At 35.9% G+C, this 25548-nt stretch overlaps 1 protein-coding gene across 10 annotated transcripts in view; it reads left to right on the forward strand.

Annotated features, from left to right (window-relative positions):
- PALS1 (protein associated with LIN7 1, MAGUK p55 family member) overlaps positions 1-25548 on the forward strand; it is a 102523-nt gene that overhangs the window by 62438 nt on the left and 14537 nt on the right. For all 10 annotated transcript variants that reach the window (XM_024231151.3, XM_024231153.3, XM_063715133.1 and 7 more), the window contains 9 exon segments: positions 5290-5367; positions 5877-6023; positions 6319-6480; positions 7419-7496; positions 16416-16599; positions 20707-20778; positions 21287-21358; positions 24056-24223; positions 24892-25094. In XM_024231151.3, the coding sequence (XP_024086919.1) occupies positions 5290-5367; positions 5877-6023; positions 6319-6480; positions 7419-7496; positions 16416-16599; positions 20707-20778; positions 21287-21358; positions 24056-24223; positions 24892-25094 (1164 nt within the window).

Here is a 25548-nt window from a genome sequence, read left to right on the forward strand (position 1 = left end):
GGTGACTGGGAATATACCAGGAAGCGTAAGAAAGAGGAAAAGGCATTCCATGCTCAAAGGGTACAGAGGTGGTAGTGAGAGAGAAAGCCTGGCATATTTCTTGAATGCTAAGTAAGTATAGGACTTAATGTTAGAAGATGGTGTCCAGAGGCCAGGCGCAGTGGCTCACGCCTGTAATCCCAGCATTTTGGGAGGTCAAGGTGGGCAGATCACGAGGTCAGGAGATTGAGACCATCCTGGCTAACACGGTGAAACCCTGTCTCTACTAAAAATACAAAAAAGTTAGCTGGGTGTGGTGGTACTCAGGAGGCTGAGGCAGGAGAATGGCATGAACCCGGGGAGGCGGAGCTTGCAGTGAGCCGAGATTGCGCCACTGCACTCCAGCCTGGGCAACAGAGTAAGACTCTGTCTCAAAAAAAAAAAAAAAAGAAAAAAAAAAAAAGATGGTGTCTAGATCCTGAAGGCCATTAATAAATTTAAATTTATCTTATGATGGATTACTTTGGTAAATATTTTAAATATTTTAAAAGAACTTATGTGAATAGGTGAAAGGAGAAAACCATATGATCTTTGTTTTGAGACAGTCTCGCTCTGTCACCTAGGCTGCTGTGCAGTGGCATAATTATGGCTCACTGCAACCTCAACCTCCTGGGCTCAAGCAGTCCTCCCACCTCAGCCTCCTGCGTAGCTGAGACTCAAACTCCTGGGCTCAAACAATCCTTCCATCTCAGCCTCCCAGAGTACTGGGATTACAGGCGTGAACCACAGCATCTGGCCTCCTATGATCATTTTGATGCAGAGAAGGCATCTGAAAAAAATTCAGTACTTTTTCTTTGTTGATACAAATTCTTAGAAATCCAGGCACATTATTTTAACTTGATAATAGTCAAAAATAATACCAGATGTGTGACAAAGCACTTTAGGGGAAAAAAAACAGGGAAAAAAAGAAAAAGAATAATACCAGAAACCAATAGCATCTTCCCTAATGGTGAAACACCCACACGTTGCCATTTAAGTCTTGAATAAGATAAAGAAACTGCAGATGCCCACCACTAGTATTCAACATTTTTTGGCAGTACCAGCCAGTGCAATAAAACAGGAAGAAGTAATGAATTATGAAGTTGTATAGGAACAGGGAAAATACGAATTAATTTGTACAGATGCACACACATATCTCATTTAAACTGCATGTAAGAGGTAATGGAAGAATTAACAAACTATTAAAAAGGTGTTAGATAAATAGGTAATTTTACTAGTTTTTTTGTGTTTCTCAAATTTAACAGGAAAAGGTCACTTCATAAAACATTTAAAGCAAGAAATTTATTCTACACATGATTGCGAATCTACTGAAGAATTTTAAACAGATCTATATAAACAGGCTTCTAATTTAAAGTATTACTTTGATAACATTGTGGAAAGTCAGTGGAAACATAGAGTAATGTGGAGGCTATTGTAATTGTCCAGATGTAAGATTTTGAATAGCATTTGCACATGGATTATAGAAATATTTAAATAGAAACTTAATAGGACATAGTGTCTCTATGTGGGTAATAAAGGTAAAGGAGACATCAAGGATGACTTCCTACCCTCTCTTCCTTTCATTGAATTCGTTAAATATTTCAGTGCTATTTGTCAGACATTCTACCAATAGCCAGATATGAAGCTGAATAAGATACAAGTCTATCTTCATTGAGCTCAGCCTAGTGGGGAAATAGCCCTATTGATAATTTTAAATCAAATGTGTTCAGTCTTATGAGTATATATTATCTAGGCAAGTAGAATAAGGCAATTCACATAGCCGAGACAGCTAGTATAATCACAGTCATTGTGGAGAGACAGCATGGTTTGTGCAGGGAACAAGCAGTTTAATGCTGAATCAAGAAGGTTAAGGCATAAGGAGTGCCAGGAGATAGGGCTGGAAAAGACGAAAGAATCAGATGGTGATGGTCCTTAGATTTAATACTAAGGAGCTTAGACTTAATCTTGTAACAGAGAGCCACTCAGAACTAGAATGGTCATATTTCTGTTTTAAAAAGGATATTTAGTGACGTAGAAAAATAAAATATTTTAGTAATTTATTAGTATCAAGTCAAAATAGTTATAAAATACTGTTATTAGGGGTCGGGCGTGGTGGCTCACACCTGTCATCCCAGCACTTTGGGAGGCCGAGGTGGGCGGACCGCCTGAGGTCAGAAGTTCGAGACCAGTCTGGCCAACATGGTGAAACTCTGTCTCTGCTAAAAATAAAAAAAACTAACTGGGTGTGGTGTCGGCGCCTGTAATCCCAGCTACTCGGGAGTCTGAGGCAGGAGAATCGCTTGAGCCCGGGAGGCGGAGGTTGCAGTGAGCCAAGATCATGCCATTGTACTCCAGCCTGGGCGACAAGAGCGAAACTGTCTCAAAAAAAAAAAAAAAAAAAAAAAAAACTATTATAAAAACTATGAGCAGCATGATCTCATTTTGGTAAAAATAAATGTCGAGAGTAAAGAAGGGATATATACATAGAAATTTTCTCAAAGTTTAGGTGCTGTGGGTACATTTTTGGAGTAACTGGCTTTATTGAGATATAATTTACATGCACTTAAAATGAGTGTGTTTTATTGTATATAGTTCAGTGTATTTTGACATATATGTACATCTGTAAAACATAAAACTGCCATCAAGTTGTAGAAGCATCCATCACTCTGCAGAGCTTCTTTCCCATGGCCCTTTGCGACGACCATCACCTCTTTCAATCCTCAGGCCCTACGAATATCCACTGATTTGCTTTCTGTTTTACAAATTTGTCATTTGTGGACATTTCATATAAATGTAATAAGACAATAGGTAGTCTTTTCTGTCAGACTTCTTTTGCTTAGTATAATGTTTCTGAGATTCATCCATGTTGTTCTTGTATCAGTAGTTTGTAAATTGCTGAGTATCATTTCATTCTTTGAATATCCCACAATTTGACCACTTACCTATTGATGGATATTTGGGTTGTTTCCTGTTTATGATTCTGGTAGGTAGGTAATGATATCTTGTTTTGATTTGCATTTACATAGTGACTAATGATATTGAGCATTAGTCTATGTGTGTATTGGCTATTTCTCTATCTTTTGTGAAATATCCGGTCAGATCTTATTTCCATTTTAATGTTCTTGAGTTGTAAGAGTTCTTAATATATTCTGGCTACAAGTTCTTTGTCAGATGCATATATCAAGGTGAATATTTTGGTAAAAACAAGTAGAAAAATGTAGGAAGGATATGTACCAAAGTGATTATCCCTAAGTATAATAAAAGTCCATTCTTTTGCTTCCTTCCTTTTCATTATCAATTTTCTGATTTTTCACATTTAACATACATCATTTTTATAATTAAAAAAAAAATTAGTTTTAAAACACAAAAGGATCTTGCCTCTGAAGGAAAACAAGGAAAAGTGGTATAGCTAAAGAAGAGTACAAGGTCAGGAAAGGGTATTTTTAAAGATAAGGGATTAGAGCATTTTTATAGGCCAATGGAAAGCAGCAGTAGAATAAAAGAATAGCCTTTTAATTCCTTAACACCATTGTAGAAGTAGCTGATGATATGTGTTGACACTAGAATAAGCAACATATAGGTTAGTAGGGCAGTGGGTAAACACGGGAGTTCTAAATTTCTTTAGAAGGGAAGATCTCAGAGATGTTTAGGAACTGACTTAAAAGTGGGAATAGGGAAAAAATCTCTAATACAGAAAATTATTATTGAGCTGACTCAGTGTATTTTGTACACCCTTGGTACATTTTTAATCCAGAATTATCTTCCATCCTCAGAGTTTCTTCAGCTATCAAAAGGTGTATGATCAAGACTACAAATTTCATTTAAAATTAATGTACACTTGATAAACTTTAAAAGGGAAAATACCCTCTTTTAAAAACAACTTTTAGTTACCCACGGTCTTAAAGCCTTAAAGCTTTGTCCATTGTAAGATTTTAGTTGAGTTCTTGAAGAAGATAATATTTGCTCTGCCATCCTGTTTATACATATAGAACTCTACAATTAGAAATATAATTTTCTAAGTACCAAAACCTGAGGACAGACTGGTTTTGGTACTGTCATTGCTTTGATCCACTTGCTGTGGTAAAATTAATTAATCCCAAAATTATCATCTCTTGGGTTTCATAGGGAAATTACTGATAAAATGATTTAAAATAGCCATAAAAGGTATAGAATTACTGCGTTCCTGTGTTAATGATGAATTACCTTTTTTTTTTTTTTTTTTTTTTTTGAGAAAGTCTCATTCCATCATCCAGGCTGGAATGCAGTGGCACCATCTCGGCTCACTGCAACCTCTACCTCCTGGGTTCAAGCCATTCTCATGCCTCAGCCTCTTGAGTAGCTGGAATTACAGGCACACACCACCATGCCTGGCTAATTTTTGTATTTTTAGTAGAGACAGTATTTTGCCATGTTGGCCAGGCTGGTCTCGAACTCTTGACCTCAAGTGATCTGCCTGCTTTGGCTTCCCAAAGTGCTGGGATTACTGGTGTGAGCCATTGCATCTGGCCTGTTTTAAGATTTTCTTAGTCAGTCTTTGAAGCACCATAAATAGTAGGTGCCATTCTAAAGATAAGGAAACAGGCTAAAAAAATGTATAACCAAGGGGAGTTTATCCTAGGAAGACAAAGATTTCTTGACCTTGGGAAATTTAATGTAATCCATTATATTATGGTGATTGTTCCATTACACTCATATAAATTCATCTTGTTAGACTGTCACTCTTTTTTTTAAATTATATAAAAAAAATTTATAAAATAGAGACAGGGTCTCACTGTGTTGCCCAGGCTGGTATCAAACTCCTGGGCTTAAGCAATCTGCTTGCCTCAGCCTCTCAAAGTGCTGGGATTACAGGTGTGAGCCACTGCGCCTAGCCTGACTATAACTCTTTAAGTTGTCATCTCTGATTTTAAATAGTCACATAAATTATTTAAAAACTATAAAATAGCAAGGTAACTGTTAGGACAGTTTTTCTTTTCTTATGTAATTATTATTAATGAATTTTATGGTATGTTGGGAGAAACTTTCAAGATGGAAATATTTTGTCTATAGGCATAAGTACCAAAATCTTATTTAGTGTTTTTTTAATAAGAAATACTGTTGTTTTATCCATAATAACAAGATTGAAAACTCTCATAATTCTTTTTAGTGATTTTCTTTCTTACAAGTATTTTTATTATTTTAATTTGTACTTAAAAAAATGTAACCCTGCATACAGGTGCTGCTGATACTTCCTATAATCTAGGAAGAATAATCTTTATTTTTGTTTCTTAGGTACAAACTGTTTTGAAGCCAGTTCATCATAAGGAAGGACAAGAACTAACTGCTTTGCTGAATACTCCACATATTCAGGTAGAAAATGGACAGAATACTATATATGTGGTTTTTCCAGCATTCTTCTTTTATTTTTTTAAATCAAAGACTCCAGGGCTGGAAGAGATGTCAAACATTCTCTAGCCTATTTTGATGTTTACAACCTCATCTATAACATAGTAGTTATTGTTGGATTATATATTTTCAGATTTAAAATGAACCAAATTATTTTTGAAACAACTTTTTCTTTAAAAATTAGGCAAAAATTCTTCTCCCCTTTGGTTGTATTTTCTGTAAGTTTTAATTATCTAAGGTGTTTAGACCTTTACATTGATGTTATCTTACGAAGTTTAATAAGCATTTTAGACTTTCATAACCCATTCCAGAGTATGCCCTTAGTATACTTAACACATCTTTATTATTACCTCTAATTAATTATAGCACTTTTAAAGATTTAATGGTCAGAATACTATGTACATAGGTTAAAAATCACTCTGCAGAAATAAATCATGCTGTTACTTAAAATGCCATGGATTTCTTTGAAACAGGCACTTTTACTGGCCCACGATAAGGTTGCTGAGCAGGAAATGCAGCTAGAGCCCATTACAGATGAGAGAGTTTATGAAAGTATTGGCCAGTATGGAGGAGAAACTGTAAAAATAGTTCGTATAGAAAAGGCTCGTGATATTCCGTTGGTAAGTGTCCCACATACTGTTTTTAAACAAGTGCATTTTTCTGCTATTGTGTGCTTCAAAAGTCTGGTTAATTTCAGAATTCTAATGAATAGAGTATTTCTGAAGCAGAAAATGTGGGGGAAATGGTCAACTTTTAAATCTAATTACGATTACTCTAGTTGTGTAAATAAATTTTTTCTTAAGATAACTGAAGGTTAGTATTGTTGAATAGAAAAAATAGGATTTAAAAATAAAGAAATGCTTAACAAAAATTGTATTATTTTTATTTTTAAATTATACGTATATATATTTTTAGGGTGCTACAGTTCGTAATGAAATGGACTCTGTCATCATTAGCCGGATAGTAAAAGGGGGTGCTGCAGAGAAAAGTGGTCTGTTGCATGAAGGAGATGAAGTTCTAGAGATTAATGGCATTGAAATTCGGGGAAAAGATGTCAATGAGGTTTTTGACTTGTTGGTAAGTTGACACAGCTAGAAGAATAATTGATAGCTTTTAGAAAGCTCTTATTAGACTTTAGAATAAAATATTTTTAAAATAACTGTTAAGAGCACTAGATGATTTCTAGCCTGATTTTTCCATGATGTAACTGTTCCACAGTATTTGTTAGCAGTTTTATTTTTGGGTGGTACCACTGATATTTTTTACTTTCTGATGTATCACTATCACATATATTTTATTTTTCTGGAATCAGTAATATAACTCATTAATTCACTCAGTACATATTTATTGAGTGCCTAATATGCACTAGCCACTTGGGAAACAGTAACAAAACTAAAGTCTGTGCCCTCATGATTTTTTGTGTTCTTTTATTTTATTATCTGTAATTGATTGTTGTTTTCCTAATAATGTTAGACAATAACAGTGCTATAGATCTGCAGTGTCCAGCATAATAATCACTAGCTACATGTAGCTATTTCTGTTTAAATTAAGTAAAATTTAAAATTCAGTTCCTTATTCACACTAGCTGCATTTCAAGTGCTGAGAAGCAGTATGTAGCTAATGGCTACCATTATTAAGATACAGAAATAGCACATTTTCATCATTGGAGAAAATTCTATTGGATAGTGCTAGTATAATCAGCAAATCATTTCTAGACGTCTTTTGAGGGCAATTTATGATCACTTTGTACACACCCACAGACTAGATTTATGGTCCTAGTTATTCAGCATCTGTTATTACAGTGGAATCTCTACTACCTACTGATTCTGTTGTAAAATCTAGAGACATCTTCACACACTTATTTTCATCCAGCCCCATTCATTGCTTTGGTAGAGCAAAGTGCTGCTGGTCATCTAAGTCTGTGGATAGTCCAGTTTAGGGAATATAGATCATAAAATCATGGAATGATTTTCATAAATGCAAATTTAAAAAATAACCTGATCTTTCTATTACAGGCTGATATGCATGGTACTTTGACTTTTGTTCTGATTCCCAGTCAACAGATCAAGCCGCCTCCTGCCAAGGAAACAGTAGTAAGTGATTTTTAAATGTTCATTATTTATGTGTTCCATGGCTGCTGTTTACTTCTGTTACTGTTTACTGTTACAGAAATGTCACTAAGTGTTTCCACTACTCAAATAGAGATAAATTCAATCATTTTTATTTAAATAAATATGAAATATCAATGTTTTAAATTAGTAAACGCTGCACCTTTTTTTTTTGGAAGGTGGAAGATGGAATCTCCATCTGTTGCCCAGGGTAGAGTGCAGTGGTGTGATCTTGGCTCACTGCAACCTATGCCTTCCAGGTTCAAATGATTCTCCTGCCTCAGCCTCTTGAGTAGCTGCGATTCCAGGCACATGCCACCACACCCAGCTAATTTTTGTATTTTTGGTAGAGACGGGGTTTTGCCATGTTGGCCAGGCTGATCTTGAACTCCTGGCTTCATGTGATCTGCCTGCCTCGGCCTCCCAAAGTGCTGGGATTACAGGTGTTAGCCATCACATCCAGCCAACTCTGCACCTTTTTAAAATAAAAAGTAGAAAATAATTTCAGTTTCAGAATTTTTTTTTTATAGTTATAGTTGGGTTTACTTAACTTAGTATGGAGTAGGGCAAGTGCTTTTAAAAAGTATGTGCAACCCTTATTTTAGAGTATATTGTTCTGTTAGACATTTACTCAGCTAGACCTATTAAAAGTTAGGCTCCATTACCATACAGTCAAGCAGTTGCATTCCAAAGTATATATCCAAGAGGACTGAAAACATATATTCACATAAGAACGTCTACGTGAATGTTCACAGCAGCAGCATTCATAGTAGCTAGAAAGTAGTAACAACCCAAATGTCTGTCAGGTGATGAATGAAAGACAAAATATGTATGTATGATGGGATATTATTTGATAATTTTAAAAGACTAAGGTACTGATACATGCTACAACATGGATGAACCTTGAAGAAATTATGCTGAGCGAAGGAAGCCAGTCACAAAAGGCTATGTATTGGTTCATTTATATAAAATGTCCAGAATAGGTAAATCCATAGGAGAGAAAGCAGATTAGTAATTCCTTAGATGTGGAGATGAGGAGTTATGAGGGAATGGTGATTGCTAATCAGTACCAAGTTTCTTTTTGAGGGGACAAATACGTTTTAAAATTGTTTGTGGTGATAATTGTACAAATCTGTGAATATACTAAAACCATCCAATTGTGTACATGAGTGAATTGTATATGAACTATATATCAATAAAGCTATTTAAAAATGATAGACTTTAAAGTGTTGAATTAACATGGAAGCTTGATGTATTGCATCTGTTATTCTTAACTTTAAAGCATAGCAGTGTGAGAAAGAACAGTTTCATTTTTCTCTCAATATTTCATCACAGGTATGCTTTATAGTTTGGCTATCATTCCATGTTTTCCCTTCATATTTTACAGAACATACTGAAGTTGATATTGTATCTGCAGCCTACTTTATGTTTACAATTTTTTGCAGGAAGAGAAATGAGGAAATATAGTTTGTCTTTGAATTTAAACAGCTTGATTTTCTGTGCATTGTGCTGTTCCCTGTATCCCTTCTGTGTATAAGCCCTGAACTTCAAAAGTAGCTCTGCAAACTGAGGAAACATAACAGAGGAGGGTTGGAATATATTCCTACTTACTTATCCACAATAATCCATCCCTCCTGAGTAAATGACTTTTGTCTTTTGAGAATAAATGTCAGAAGTTAAGGCATTTTTTTTTTTGAGGTGGGATCTGGCTCTGTTGCCCAGGCTGCAGTACAGTGGTGTGATCACGACTCACTGCAGCCTTGCTCAAGCAGTCCTCCTACCTCATCCTCCCCTAGTAGCTGGAAACACAGATGCATACTACCACATCTGGCTAATTTTTTGTACTTTTGGTAGAGATGGTTTTCACTATGTTGCCCAGGCTGGTCTCGAACTCCTGAGCTCAAGTGGTCCACCCGCCTCGGCCTCCCAAAATGTTGGGATTACAGATGTGAGCCACAATGCCCAGCCAAGACATGTTTTCTCAACATTTTTTTTCCTGCTATTCATGCGGAATCTGGAATTCTGTGAAAGCCATTTTTTTCATGGATAGAATTAATCGAAGTGTTACATTGAAACTTGTTGATTCTCATTGTATGCAAAACAGAATATCAAAGCAATTAACTTACACAGATTGTTTCAACCTAAGAATGAAATAACTTACTTATCCTTTAGTGGTTATTTAACCACCACCTTTCATTATTGATTAAGAATAAAAGGCTGGTTTAATCTGAAGACCAAAGGAATATAGGTTCATGATGAACAATCTCAGGAACTACTTAACTGGAAAATGAAGTAGCTTAAAAAGGAATAAAGTGGGAGAAAGGCAAAATGCCATGTCTATTCCTTCTAAAATGCAGCTTTTCCTTTTCTTTTTACTTGGAGTCTCACTCTGTCACCGAGGCAAGCAGTGGCACCATCTGGGCTCACTGCAACCTCCGCCTCCCAGATTCAAGCAGTTCTCCTGCTTCAGCCTCCCCAGTAGCTGAGACTACAAGTGCATGCCACCACATCCAGCTAATTTTTGTATTTTTAGCAGAGATGGGGTTTCACTATGTTGGCCACGCTGGTCTCGAACTCCTGACCTCAGGTGATCTGCCCACCTTGGCCTCCCAAAGTGCTGGGATTACAGGCATGAGCCACTGAACCCGGCCTATTTTCGTATTTAAAGTAGGGTTCTTTTCAGAATAGAGTGATGTGCAGTATTTTTCTTTTCCTTCTTTTCTCTTTTTTTTTTTTTTTTTTTTTTGAGACGGAATCTTGCTCTGTCGCCCAGGCTGGAGTACAGTGGTGTGATCTCGGCTCACTGTAACCTCCGCCTCCTGGGTTCAAGCATTCTCCTGACTCAGCCTCCCAAGTAGCTGGGATTACAGGCGCCCGCCACCACGCCTGGCTGAATTGTGTGTGTGTGTGTGTGTGTGTGTGTGTGTGTGTGTGTATTTTTAGTAGAGACAGAGTTTCACCATGTTGGCCAGGCTGGTCTTGACTCCTGACCTCTGATGATCCGCCCACCTTGGCCTCCCAAAGTGCTGGGATTATAAGAGTGAGCCACCACGCCTGGCCCCTTCTTTTCTCTTTTTATTATGAATAACTCTCAATTGCAATATATCTTGCCAAGTTTTGTCAAATCTAACTGGCTTAAAATGAACTGCTATTATTAAAGCTCATTGAGGCTGTCCAGAAAGGAAACAATAATAGGAAATCATAATCTTGGTTGACATATGCAGAATAATTATCTATGGAATTAATAATCTAAAGAAATTAGAACCAATTTATTGAGTATCATTATGGTACAGGTCAGCATCTGTTGAGAGCAGCAGCAGATATCTTTCTGATTTATGTTTTGTGATGTTAGAAATGTGTTTAAGACAGATATACAAAATAAGTGTTATCTGAAACCCCTATATAATCACTTGTTGAATTATAATGTCATGTATGGCAGTAATAAGCTGTGTCAGGAGAAGTGCTCTCTTGAGTTCTTAAATTTCTTTTGTATCACACATAGCGATCAGTGGCTGCACTTTCAGTAGCAGAGGGCACGAGTCTTGGCACCTTTGTATTTCACTTCCTGAGTAACTGGCACATTTGATCTAGGAAACGGATACATTATTCAAACTGTGCAGTTTCCTTCTCTCGGCCTTTTTTAAAAAAGGAAGGATTGGATTTCCCAGACTAGTTTGTAAAACTTTAGATTATTCTATACTATAATAATATGTAGGGAGGACATAATAGACTTTTATCTGAATGGGATTTTTTCATTTAGTCTAATGCCATAATCTAACAAGGAGTGTACTTAAATGAAGAAGGATCACATCGCTTATTAGTTACAGAATATGTACCAGAAAATTAACAGATTATTGATTGTTTAATACATATAAGCTATTATTATGATTATGTACTCTGTGCCAGGCACTACAGAGATAACTGTGTTGTAAAGAAAAGTTGAGAACCACTGCTATCAAATACATTGCTTTCCCATTATAGGTATAAAAATGTATTAACAAAGACATTTATTTCTTGGTGGATGTGGGGAAAGGAGGAATTCTAGTGTTGTGTGGAGATACTTAAAAACTTGCTTGGTGCTGTAAAGGCTTTCCTTGACTCACTTTCACTATTTTCTTTTCTACAATGAACTTTAAGAGTTAAAGATAAATCTGCGATAGTAAGAGATACAGAAATAAAAATTACAAAGAAAAATATTTTGGTAGAGATGTGGAATCAACCTACCCATCGATGATAGATTCGATTAAGAAAATGTGGTATATATACACCATGGAATATGAATGCAGCTGAAAAAAAATGATATCATATCCTTTGCAGGGACATGGATGGAGATGGAGGCCATCGTCCTTAGCAAACTAACACAGGAACAGAAAACCAAATACCACATGTTCTCTTATATGTGGGAGCTAAATGATGAGAACACATGGACACATAAAGGGGAACAACACACACTAGGGTCTTTCGGAGGGTATTGGGTAGGGGAAGGGACAGGATCAGGAAAAGTAACTAATGGATACTAGGCTTAATACCTGGGTGATGAAATAATCTGTACAACAAACCCCCAACACACAAGTTTACCTACGTAACAAACCTGCAGTTGTATCCCTGAACTTAACAGTTAAAAAAAAAACATGTAAAAGGTATAAAAGCCAACCTAATACTTAGACATAATAGAAAAGGGAAAAACCAAACTTCCTTTTTTTTTTTTTTTTCTTTTTTTTCTCTTTGATTTTGAGGGCGTCACCAATGTGATAGCCTTACCTTTATGGGTACTAACTTGTCCATTAAGCTAATCCCAAAGTTGTCTCCCAAGTACACTGTCCAGGTGGTTGTGCCAAATTTATACTTTTCCAAAGGAGTGTCCATTGAGCAAGTGGAATATAGATCCTGAGTTTTAGATGATCAGTACTCTCCAAATATTTTTTTCTTTTTTTTTTTTGGAGACAGAGTTTCACTCTGTTGTCCAGGCTGGAGTGCAATGGTGCCATCTTGGCTCACTGCAACCTCCGTCTCTCGGGTTCAAGTGATTCTCCTGCCTCAGCCTCCCAAGTAGCTGGGATTACAGCTACCCTGTACCGTGTACAAGTACCATCTACTGTGCCACCAGCTAATTTTGTTTTATACCTTTATCAATTAAAAAACATTGAACATGCCCCCTCCCATATTTTATATATGTACTACTCTACTTACTATCCCAAATTACAATATAAGACAAGTTTTATTAATAAGTAATTCTAATAGCCTTCTTGATTGGTTGAAAAACAATATTTTGGAACATTGAATTCCAAAAAAAAATGTAAATAAACTGATGAATCACCCCTATACCCTATCCCCATTTCATCATTAGGACTTCAAATGTGAACAGCTTATAGATATTAAAAAAAGGAAAAAGAAAATGTTGGGCTGGAAGATAATTGTGTCAAAACAGTTCTACAATTTGAAACGTAAACAGAAGATTTTGTTTTGTTCAGAAGCCAAATACTGTTTTGATCAGATATACTGTTCTAATATTATTATAGCATTATGAGGCCCTGGACCTTTCCTATGAGGGTCAGTTTATTTCCTTCATTTTAAAGGGGCTTTTTTTGTTGTTGTATGAGAAACAAAATAATTTTGCCACTAACAGGAAAGATTGGTGGAGATAACTTCTAGAACTGGTAAGAATTAATCAGTGGAATATATGGATAGAAGTCATATAGTATCTGTTAAGGCAATACCCAGACTTTAACTCATTCAAATCATTAATTTTTCTGATGTGAAATAAATTTTCCTTAGGAAAAATTAATAAGAGATTTTTCCTCTTAATTTTAGGAAAGTAAGAGCTTTTTCTCTTAATTTTAGGGTATATTTTAGATGGGACTAGATAAACTTGTCACATAAGTAAAGCATGTTCTCTTCCCAGCCTGCACAAAGAGGGGCCCTATTCCAAGCCAGTTAAATCGGAATAGTTAAGGGATGAGAACTGCATAGGCAAGAGTACATGGAAAAGCATCTCTAGGTGATTTTGTTGGCCTATGGCAATGGTCATAAATGTAGATATTCTCTCCTCATGGATCTTAATTTCTCTCAGGGTAGTAGTTCCCTAAGATTGCTGTACCTAATAATTACCCAAGGAACCTGATTAAAATTCAGAGTCTGAGAGTCTGAGGTGTGGCATGAGAATTCAGCATTTTAATAAACATCCTAGGCAGGTGATCTGAGCAAAAACACTTTGAAAAACAACATGCTGGGTAGGCTTTCAGAAAGTGATTTGATAAAATTGTCAGTCAAGATTGACAAGCACTTTGATTTGATCTTTGAAAAATCTGGTAAAATTGATCTCTCCACTACTCAAAGTGATGCCTAAAATTCCATTTTTAGATTCTAAAGTTTTTTTTTTTTTGGCAAAAAAGTAACAAACAGATTCTAGAAGTATTATTAATTGATAGGATGGTGCTCAAGCACATTTTAAAAAAAAAAATTTCTAGATAATACTACATATGAGATTTTTCCTCATGCCAAGATTATAAATTTGTATAATCTTTTTGCTCAATCTCTTAACTGTGTTTTGATTCACTGCTATCCCACACAACTTTTTAAAATTCATTTTTAGTGCTGACTCACAAAGATTTCAAGATTTTAATAAAAACTATTTTTTCACATCTAGAACAAGGCTCTTTAGGGCACTTTGCATTTAGGATGAAGGCACAACACTTTCAAATTTGGTGTGGTATCTTAACTATATTTAGTACAAGATTATGTACTGTGCTATTCCACGTATATGAATTAAGATACAGGGGAAAATAATCAGTGTTTCTAGAAATCAGGATGATGTTTATCCTTGGAGGGGATGGGATGGGTAGTGACTGAAAGAGACCAGGTGGGGCCTCTGAGGTGTTGGTGATATGATGGTTGTTGATTTGGATGCTAGTTACACAGGTCTGTTTAGTTAGTGAAAATTCACTATGCTATACACTTATGATAATGTGTATTTTTTGTATATCAAAAGTTACTCCCAAAAGGCATAATAACATTTAAGTTTTACTGGTAACTGTTTAACTTTTATATCTTTGTATTTTTAACTAGTTCATTTTTTAACCTTAGTTTCAGTTTGTACATTAGGACTCAGCTTTATCTCCTATTTACAGAAGTTAATAAAATATTTCTTTGAAATTAAAAAAATTCTTTAATGACAAGCCAAATTTTTTTTAAAAAGCCATTTATCTATCTATCTATCTGTGTCTATCTTTGTCACTTAGCATTTTATCCAATTTCATATAGTCTGTCATTGACAGTACTCATTTTAGTCAGTATCTCAAGTGCTTAAAGAGCACTTAAAGAGTGCCCCTTTTGGGGCAGACTGGTACTATCTTTATTACATATAACCTCAATTATGGTGAGAGTAAAACACTTAAAGCTAAGGCCGGGCATGGTGGCTCGCGTCTGTAATCCCAGCACTTTGGGAGGCCAAGGCAGGTGGATCACCTGAGGTCAGGAGTTCAAGACCAGTGTGGCCAACTGGCGAAATCCTGCTTCTACTAAAAATACAAAAATTAGCTGGTGTTGTGGTGAGTGCCTGTAATCCCAGCTACTCGGGAGGCTGAGACAGGAGAATCACTTGAACCTGGGAGATGGAGTTTGCAGTGAGCCAAGATTGTGCCACTGAACTCCAGCCTGGGCAACAGAGCAAGACTCCATCTCAAAAAAAAAAAAAAAAAAAAAAAAAAAGCCAAAGCCAAATAACATTTGGATAGAAATGGACCTTGAATTCTTAGGCTGTTCGTCTTTTGCTTGGTTCATTGAGCCTGAACTTGGAATTTAACCTATGTGTGACAGAAATGCTCACTGCAAATATGTGGGCAGAAATGCTCGTTACAAATTTGTGTGAGATCTCATTAGATGAAGTAGGTTTCTTATAGATTTTGGAAGTGTCACATGCAACTTGCCCAGGTTAGGTAAAAATTAGACATGGAGAAGTTAAAGAGAATATTAATTCCTTTATAACTTCTTAGAAGTAAGAATAGTCTGTCATATCTTACAGAGGCATATTGGAAGAAATGGCATACGAAATAGCTTATAAAGTTCATGAGAGTTACTACCTGCCTTTAATGCTAAGTAGAATAGCACAATTCTTTGATTTATTCTGATTTCCAAAAACACATTATTAGCAAAAATTATAACTTGTACCGTTAATAATATGTCAAAGCCTACGTAGCATACAAATAAGAATTGATTATAAACTTGATTCAGTTAATTTTAGTCATTTGTAGTGTGCTTGTTTCATGAACATATCCTTTAAAAGAAACGCCAAGAGAGTTTAAGGCATAGCTGGACTGACAGTGGGGTCAAGAGACAATGACAGCCCCAGGGAAGCTCATATTTACCTGCTTAGATGAAGAGATGTGGTAAGGTAAAGTGTACCTTTTCTAGTAGCTGTGGTTTGGAAATTGCATACCTTATTGCAGAGTCATTGTTTTCACAGGTCAGGATTCTATTATATTTCTGCTTCTCTCAAGCTTTTGAGGCACCTTGTACCTCAGCTTGTAGCTGCGAACAGTGTTGTGGATATCCTTGTACATATTTGCAAGTCAACAGAGAAGACAACAGATCAGCCTGAAAAAAATATTGCCCAAAAACACTGTTACTTAACACCCTTCTTCCAACTACAATTTCTTTGCACTAATGAAAAATTGTGGCCAAGTGCAGTGGCTCACACCTATAATCCTACCACTTTGGGAGGCTGAGGCAGGAGGATCGCTTGAGGCTAGAAATTTGAGATTATCCTGGACAACATACTGAGATGCTGTCTCTATTAAATGTTTTAAAAATTAAAAAATAATAAAAAATTTGTAGCATCTAAATTGTATTCATATGAAACATTTTATATTGCCATTTATTCTTGTTTTTGCCCTTTTTATCTTTTAGATCCATGTAAAAGCTCATTTTGACTATGACCCCTCAGATGACCCTTATGTTCCATGTCGAGAGTTAGGTCTGTCTTTTCAAAAAGGTGATATACTTCATGTGATCAGTCAGGAAGATCCAAACTGGTGGCAGGCCTACAGGGAAGGGGACGAAGATAATCAACCTCTAGCCGGGCTTGTTCCAGGTAAGACACAATATGGTAGAAAGTACATAATATTAAAAGAACATTGAAAATGCAAGCCTTCACAAAGAAAAACTCACTATTTCATGCCTCTATTTAATAAAGTATTCCACTTACTTTTTCATGTAGTTGGGTTTTTATGTTGTACCTGCAGCATAAGTATCTTAAATAGAATGTGGCCAATTCTTTGGCCTTTAGAATGGAATTATGTATAACTTCAGCCAATCCCATATTGTAGTACATTTCCTGTATACATATTAAGATGACCGTATTATCGAGGCAATACAACTTGCATTATACTATATACTATATACTATGACATTAATTGGAGCATCAACATGATTTTTGAGAAGGAAAGATGCATAACTTTATAAGGAATCAGGAAAAGTAACATCATAGAATTTATTACACCAAGTGTGATCTTAGGGCAGAAATAGGATGCTCCAAATTTTTTATTGATGAAACTATCCCTAATTTAGACTAAACTAAAACTTTAGCTTACATTATAGATTAAGATTATCAAGGGGACATGGTTCTGAGAGTTAAGATTATATAAAATAGAACAAAGTACAGTCATGCATCACTTAACGACAGGGATAAGTTCTGAGAAATGTGCCGTTAGGTGATTTCATTGTTGTGCAAACATCATTGAGTGTATTTACACAAACCTAGATGATATAGCCTGCTGTACACCTAGGCTATGTGGTATAGCCTATTCCTCCAACCACCATCATATATATGGTTTGTTGTTGACTGAAATGTTGTTATGCAGTGCATGACTGTATGTAGATATAATTATTTTCTACAAATGGCTCTTAGAGTTCCCAGGATGGCAGTAGAATGAAGAAAGGAGAGCACAACTAAGGGAAGCATAATAAGCTATCAGAGAAGGCAAAGGAATACATACAGGATGATAAAAATAGGGATATAGGGTAAAGGGATAATAATTCATCCATTTATTTGTTAATAAATGCTGTTATGTCTGCACCATGTAAAGCACTTTGCCTGATGCTGAGATAAACTTCACTTCCATACTTTACTTGAAAGCATATCCATTAACACTTATGTATATTTTTTCTTCTGTGTCCCCTACTTTACAATATTTTCATGATATTGTCTCTGTTATAATTCTTTCTACTGTATATTCTCAGTTTATAAACTTCTTGAGGTCAGAAGCTGAGTCTTATTTGTTTTAAATCCAGATAATATATGTTAAATTAATAAATAAAAGGTGATTTTAAAAGTTCTCAGAAAACAAACAAACAAAAATTAAAAAAAAAATAGTTCTGCCAGAACTGCTGTTTCTGAATTAGACCTTTCAATGCTTTGCTGTGATGTTTTTCTGGCCTTATCTTTTATCTACAACATTTTTTAGTGATCATCTCTCCTACTCACACCTGAGGATTTTAAGCATAACAGATTTGGCTATAGACTTAGCCTTACACTGGATCTGACAACAAGCAATAGTTTAGGGGAGAAGAAGAAAAGGAGGGCATGAAAAAAAAGACTGAGAAATATTGACTATCACATACATAGTAGGAACAGAGGAAGTTGTCCAAAGATTTTAGACTAAGTTATAAGGAATTTCTTTTATCTCTGTAACTAAGCCAAAGAGACTTTTCTGGGTAACAAGAGATTTCAACATGATATTTACATTTATTCTTTTTTAGTATAAGGTCACAGAAAGCTTCAAATTTCTCACTTTAAAACTCAAAAGCTAGAAACAGATTTTGTCTATATCAGTCATATTTTAAGGAAGGAGGAATGGACTTCTTACATTTATTTTAGAGGATGATGCTAAAACCCTTGATTCTTCAGAGTAACAGTTACAGGACATTTCTCTAGAATCTTGGAGTGTTGGGTAGCCATCGTGGTTCTGCCTCAGGCTTGTGCCAAATATCAGTATGGTGTCTTCTTACCATGCCAAACTTTAGCCCATAAATGTTTAGAACTAGTGTTTGTTGATAGATTGATTTTCTGAAAGTATGTAGATTCCAATGATGACATTTCTAAGTCTTTTTATAAGACTAAAGATCTGCCTTAGAGTTTGACGATGGCTTTCCATCAGAATTAGACGGATTTTTTAAGAGGTCATTATGAGGCTGGCCCTGGTGGCTCACACCTGTAATCCCAGCACTTTGGGAGGCTGAGGTGGGAGGATTGCTTGAGCCCAGGAGTTTGAGACTAGCCTGGGCCACATAGTGGCACAGCTGACATAATGAGACTTTGTCTCTACAAAAAATTTAAAAATTAGCTGGGCATGGTGGTGCATACCTGTAATCCCAGCTACTCAGGAGGCTGAGGTGAAAGGATTGCATGAGCCTGGAAGGTTGAGGCTGCAGTGAGCTTTGATCACACCAGTGTAACAGAGCAGTCTCAGAAAAAGAAAGAAAATCATTTCCATCTCTCATTAATTTCTGCCTCTATTTCAGAATAGCCTATAGTTCATACTATAAAAAGTGCCACAGAAGTACATCATTGTAATGTTTTACATTTTTAATATGTAAATGATTAAAATTACTTTGTTCTTGATTTTTAAAACTCGGTTACTTATTTTTAATTTTTTTTTTTGAGACAAAATCTCGCTCTGTCTCCCAGGCTGGAGTGCAGTGGCACGATCTCAGCTCACTGCAAGCTCCGCCTCCTGGGCTCATGCCCTTCTTCTGCCTCAGTCTCCTGAGCAGCTGAGACTACAGGTGCCCACCACCACGCCCAGCTAATGTTTTGTATTTTTAGTAGAGACGGGGTTTCACCGTGTTAGCCAGGATGGTCTTGATCTCCTGACCTCGTGATCCGCCCACCTTGGCCTCTCAAAGTGTTGGGATTACAGGCATGAGCCACTGCGCCCGACCCCTTTAAATTTTAATACTCTTAAAATTTTCCTTCTGGTAATAGTTACTTGTACTAAGAATGCAGTCTTGGCCGTGCACAGTGGCTCATTCTCCTAATCCTGGCACTTTGGGAGGCCAAGCAGGGAGGATCATCTGAGATCAGGAGTTCAAGACCAGCCTGGCCAACATGGTGAAAACCGCGCCTCTACTAAAAATACAAACATTAGCTGGGCGTGGTGGCGGGCCCCTGTAATCCCAGCTGCTCGGGAGGCTGAGGCATGAGAATCCCTTGAACCTGGAAGGCGGAGGTTGCAGTGAGCCGAGATTTTGCCACTGCACTCCAGCCTGGGTGACAGAGTGAGACTTTGTCTCAAAAGATAACCAGGCTTCCTTTAATGCTTCTTATGTGTATCAAACTCAGTATTAATCTTTTTGTTAGTACACTTACGAAATGCACTAAGTTCTACAGATTATCCCCACCTATGTAGAATTTGCTTATTGATTTTTAAGAATCTCTGACTTTACACTGAAAAAAATAGATTTAAAAATAAAACATAAAAGTGGAACCTCAACGTAATTCAGAATCTTCTAAGTGAAGCCACTTGTATCCTATAGGAAAAGACATATTTGATTTTAAGGTAGAGGTCTGAAAAGAAAACCTCTTTCAAGGTCAGGAACCTTGAAAGACTCCTATATTAAAATATTAATTTTGTAAGGAAAAGCACGTTTTTCATTTATGTAATTGGTAACTTAAAGGTGGAAATAAAAAATGGCTAACACATATACATACACAAAAGAAGAGGGATTGAGAATAATGCATGCAAGGGAATATACTGAATGGTTTCTTGGAATTGAATATGGAATTGAATATGTGTTGAATGCCCACATGTTGTTTTGGAAAAGTTAACTCCTAGAATTGTTATGCTTAATTTGAGATAATTCTAAAGGACCTAGAACCATTGTAAGATCCAGGATAGTACTTTTCCACAAAGTAAATGCTCAATGAAACCTTTTAAAAAGTTGAACTATTAAATTTTTAAATATTTTAGTAGATGATATATATATTCTAATAATACACATAGGATTTATTGAGCAGAGTTAATATTTTAAAAATTTGGAGGCTTACACATCATAGCTGACATTACTCCTGTGTTGGCAAAAGGATTTGGAAGGAAATATAAATGAAGAGATACATCTAGTGTTTTCCCTTCTTGATTAAAAAAAAATTCTTACCTTTTATCTTAAATATTTTACCATTCTTTTTCTTTCTGCTATTAAGGGAAAAGCTTTCAGCAGCAAAGGGAAGCCATGAAGCAAACCATAGAAGAAGATAAGGAGCCAGAAAAATCAGGTTAGACACTTGTATTTGACATTAGTAAGAGGTTTCTTGGGTCTTCTTCTGGAGCCATGTGTGAATCTGCATATTAGAACTGTGAAGAAAGAAGTACTCATGGAAAGAGTGATACAAGAGGCAAAACTGATTATCTCAGAACTGTAAAGAAAGGATAAGATTTAAGTATTAAAGATTATCTGTCTATACTGTGTAGTAAATTGAAAATTGTAAATGCTTTCCTGAAAAATAGTCTTTATACAAACAGTGTAATAAGTATTTATAAAAGTAAATTAAAAACAAGCTGGGTGTGGTGGTTCGCACCTGTAATCCCAGCACTTTGGGAGACTGAGGTGGGAGGATCGCTTGAGGCCAGGAGTTCAAGACAAGTGTGGCCAACATATGGAGACCTCATTTCTGCAAAAAAATTTAAAGAATTAATGAATGAATAAGTAGAGTTCTTCAATTTGAATTATGTGGCTTTGTTCAAGGGAACACATTTATAGTTATGTTTATGATTGCTCAACAGGAAAACTGTGGTGTGCAAAGAAGAATAAAAAGAAGAGGAAAAAGGTTTTATATAATGCCAATAAAAATGATGGTAAGTTCTACTCTCAGGGATAGGTGGAATTATATCTGAAAGGAGTCTAAATCTAGTCCTGTTTTGCACCTTAATGTTAAATATGTGCTTGAGAAAATCATTTAGTAGAAACTATTTTCTTTTGGAATCCTGTGAGTAAGGCAGTGTTTTGAATTCTGGGGAAAACTGATACAAAAATTCAAGTACTATTTAGCATATGTAATATTAAATTGATAGTTTCCTGTAGTTTTTTTCTACTTAAACTCTGCAAAAATTATACTTCTAACAAATTCTTACAGAACATACTTGAAGTAAAAAATATGTCCTCTACAATAGCTCATGTCACAGAAGCAACTCATTCCTGAGAACCCACTACCTGCTGGCTAAGTCAGACACACGAGAGAATTTTAGTTTTATTTTGATTGATTGCTAAGATTAAAAAGCTCGAAAGTTGTGGCTTCTCTTAAAATCAAAAGCTCTGATAATGTTGGGCTAGTATTCCCAGGTGACAACAGTCTGCTGGACCTGAGTGATGACTGTTGCTCTTATATCGAGCACCTGGTGTCTAGTTTAACAGTCTCTACCACTCCCAGTGTTTTACTAACCCAACCTGATTTACTGATTTTATTACCTCCTTAGTTTGTTTTTATGGGCATTTGAGTTTGCTACTTCTGTTTGGTTCACATTAGAAGCAAGCCAAATAATAAAGCAAAGGCATTCCTTATGTAATTTATAAGGCTATTCTGTCAAGAATTTGAAATATTTGGGAGCAGCATACATTAAACTAATAAAGACAAAAACATAGATCATTATAATATTCCATAAAAGCTAAATGAGATTTGATCAACTTTAATAAATTTTTTTCTAAAATAAATATCCTTTAATGCTAATTGACAGATTATGTAACTAAAAAGATTTAATGAGTTTTAAATTTTATCCTCTGTATTAACTAGTCCAGCTCTAAGAGCTGCTGTACTGTAGAAAACGTGGCAAATCTGAACCTTATGGATATATACACTAAGTCTATAAATTAAAATGCTACCACAGTCTTCATTATACGTGTTAGAATGAACTCAGATTTTTCAGAGAAAATCATTTTGAGAGGAGAAGGAATTATATTTGCTGTTTATGATGATGTCATCATCATGAATATTTTTAAATAAATAACTACAATTCATAATAACTGCTGTATTCCAGGGCAGTAACTATATGATGTTGTTCTCACAAACTCCTTGAGGTTACAGAGTAATAGATTCAAGTTTAGATATTAGGCCAGGCGCGGTGGCTCATGCCTGTAATCCCAGCACTTTGGGAGGCCGAGGCGGGCAGATCACAAGGTCAGGAGATCGAGACCATCCTGGCTAACATGGTGAAACTCCATCTCTACTAAAAAATACAAAAAATTAGCCAGGCGTGATGGCGGGCGCCTGTAGTCCCAGCTACTCGGGAGGCTGAGGCAGGAGAATGGCGTGAACCTGGGAGGCGGAGCTTGCAGTGAGCCGAGATCGTGCCACTGCACTCCAGCCTGGGCGACAGAGCAAGACTCCGTCTCAAAAAGAAAAAAAGTTTAGATATTAAAGTGATTTGCTGAAATTCTTAACAACTAATACATGATTGGTTGAGCTGGAATTTAAACAAGTGTAGTTTGAGCTCCTGTTCTGTGCCAGGCTCTGTGCTGAGCATTGACAAGCCTAAGATGGTCCCCTAACCTCATGGAAATAGAGCTGAGGGAGTCTGACTTCACATCTGATGCTCCTTCACAGTCAGGAGAAGTAATATGAGTGAGGACTTGGCAGGCTACTGGTTATCTGCTTTTGTTCTTACCACTTGACAGCTCTGGTTGCATCTGGATTATGGACTTTAGGAATGTTACCCCACCTGTCATAATTTATACCTCATTTTGATTCATGACTCTGGGTTAGCATTCCAGAGTAAAGTAAACATAAATGCAGAAAGTGGAGATAGCATGCATATGGCCTGTTTTCAAGTTATACAACTACAGCAGGGGTATCCAGTCTTGTGGTTTCCTTGGGCCACATTAGAAGAAGAATAGTCTGGGGCCACACGTAAAATACACTTAACACTAGAGATAGCTGATGAGCTAAAAAAAAAAAAAAAATGCAAAACAATCTCACAGTGTTTTAAGAAAGTTTACAAATTTGCATTGGGCCCCATTCAAAGCCATCCTGGGCCGCATGCGGCTCATGGGCCACGGGTTGGACAAGCTTGAACTATAGGAAAGTATTCCAGCTTTCTCTGATAACACTGGTTGTAGCCACTATATGTAAATGTCAGTCTATGCTAGCTTTTGTATTCAGCGTATACATTATGTCTGATTCTTAAAACAACCTTCTTAAGTAGAATATTAATATCTGCATTTTACAAAAATGACAGATATTACTCTTACTAGTTCATTCCCTGGTACCCCATCCTTATTCAAAGTATTGACTGCAAATTAGCTGTTTAATATAAGGATCAGTATAATTATATTGTATTAGACATTCAAGCATGAATTTTTTATTTCAAATATGAAATAAGATAAAAATTAATAGAAGGCGTATTATATTGTTGTCTGATTCATTTTCATGATACCCTAGGAAGGATGTAATGACAATAAATTGTGCTTTTTTCTAATTTTGGGTGAAGATCTATGAGCATTTATATCTTTAATACATGGCCATAATTTTGTCTTAAGGGCTTAACTTTTTTTTCCCAAAGATTATGACAACGAGGAGATCTTAACCTATGAGGAAATGTCACTTTATCATCAGCCAGCAAATAGGAAGAGACCTATCATCTTGATTGGTCCACAGAACTGTGGCCAGAATGAATTGCGTCAGAGGCTCATGAACAAAGAAAAGGACCGCTTTGCATCTGCAGTTCCTCGTAAGTTTGAATGCATTCCCATTTTCCTGTGCTTTTCAATTTACCAGCTCAGAACCTAACTATATCATGTAGGGAAATTTTTTATTCATTTCATTAAAACAGTGTTGTCAGTGAAAGAGGAACTTTGTTTAACCAAATATTTTGACAATTTTTAAATTAAAAATAGGCATTATTAAGAAATTTAAATTTGTCCTTCGAGTATGTACTGATTATTTTCTAAACAAATTTCAGTTTGGGCCCCTTATAATTTCCTGTTCCATAGAGAATCAGTTCCTGCTGCTTTAAAGTGATACAGAAGATAGAAACTTAGGCATAATCTGAAAACAGAAGTTATAAGATTATATATAGTACCTAATCTTATGGAGATAAACTTTAGGAGAAGATGAGTAGTAGTGTTTTAAATGCAGGATGAAGTAACTTGAAGTGTAAGCATAAAATGTATTAAGATAATTAAATATAACTATTACTAAGATACTACAAACTCATTTTTGTTCATTTTTCAATCTACAAAAAATTTAAAAAATGTTAAACATGTAGGCACTTAGCATTTTCTCAGTTTATTATTTTATAATCTGTGTTACAATATAAAAATTCTTTGACTAGCAGAATTATCCCCTGTCCTCACCCTAAGCCTTGCCTGTTATTTCTATCTGATTTTGTTTGTCTAGATACAACCCGGAGTAGGCGAGACCAAGAAGTAGCTGGTAGAGATTACCACTTTGTTTCGCGGCAAGCATTCGAGGCAGACATAGCAGCTGGAAAGTTCATTGAGCATGGTGAATTTGAGAAGAATTTGTATGGAACTAGCATAGATTCTGTACGGCAAGTGATCAACTCTGGCAAAATATGTCTTTTAAGTCTTCGTACACAGGTAAAGCTAGAATTTTGTTTTAGGGTTTGAACTTAGAAGGAATGTCATATAGAGTAATCTAGTGGAAGCTATATTTTGGTCCAAGAACAGCGTGACCTAATTAAGTTCTCATACAGTTTTTCCCACTGATTTGCTATCTGAAATCACACAGGTTGCTAAATCTCTTTCAGTTTCCTCAGAGGGAAAACATATACATACTTACATATACAGGTTGACTATCTCTTACTCAAAATGCTTGAGACCAGAGTGTTTTGAATTTCAGAATTTCTCAGATTTTAGAGTATTTGCATATATATAAGGAGCTATCTTGAGGATAGACCCAAGTCTGAAATGAAATTCATTTATCTTTTATATACACCTTATTTACTTAGCCTGAAGGTAATTTTATTTTTCCTGGGAATATTGAATAAACTATCTGCTTCTGTGTTTTGACTATGACCCGTCACATGAGGCC

The sequence above is a fragment of the Pongo abelii genome, chromosome 15 (genome assembly GCF_028885655.2).
Source record: "Pongo abelii isolate AG06213 chromosome 15, NHGRI_mPonAbe1-v2.0_pri, whole genome shotgun sequence".
NCBI lineage: Eukaryota > Metazoa > Chordata > Mammalia > Primates > Hominidae > Pongo > Pongo abelii.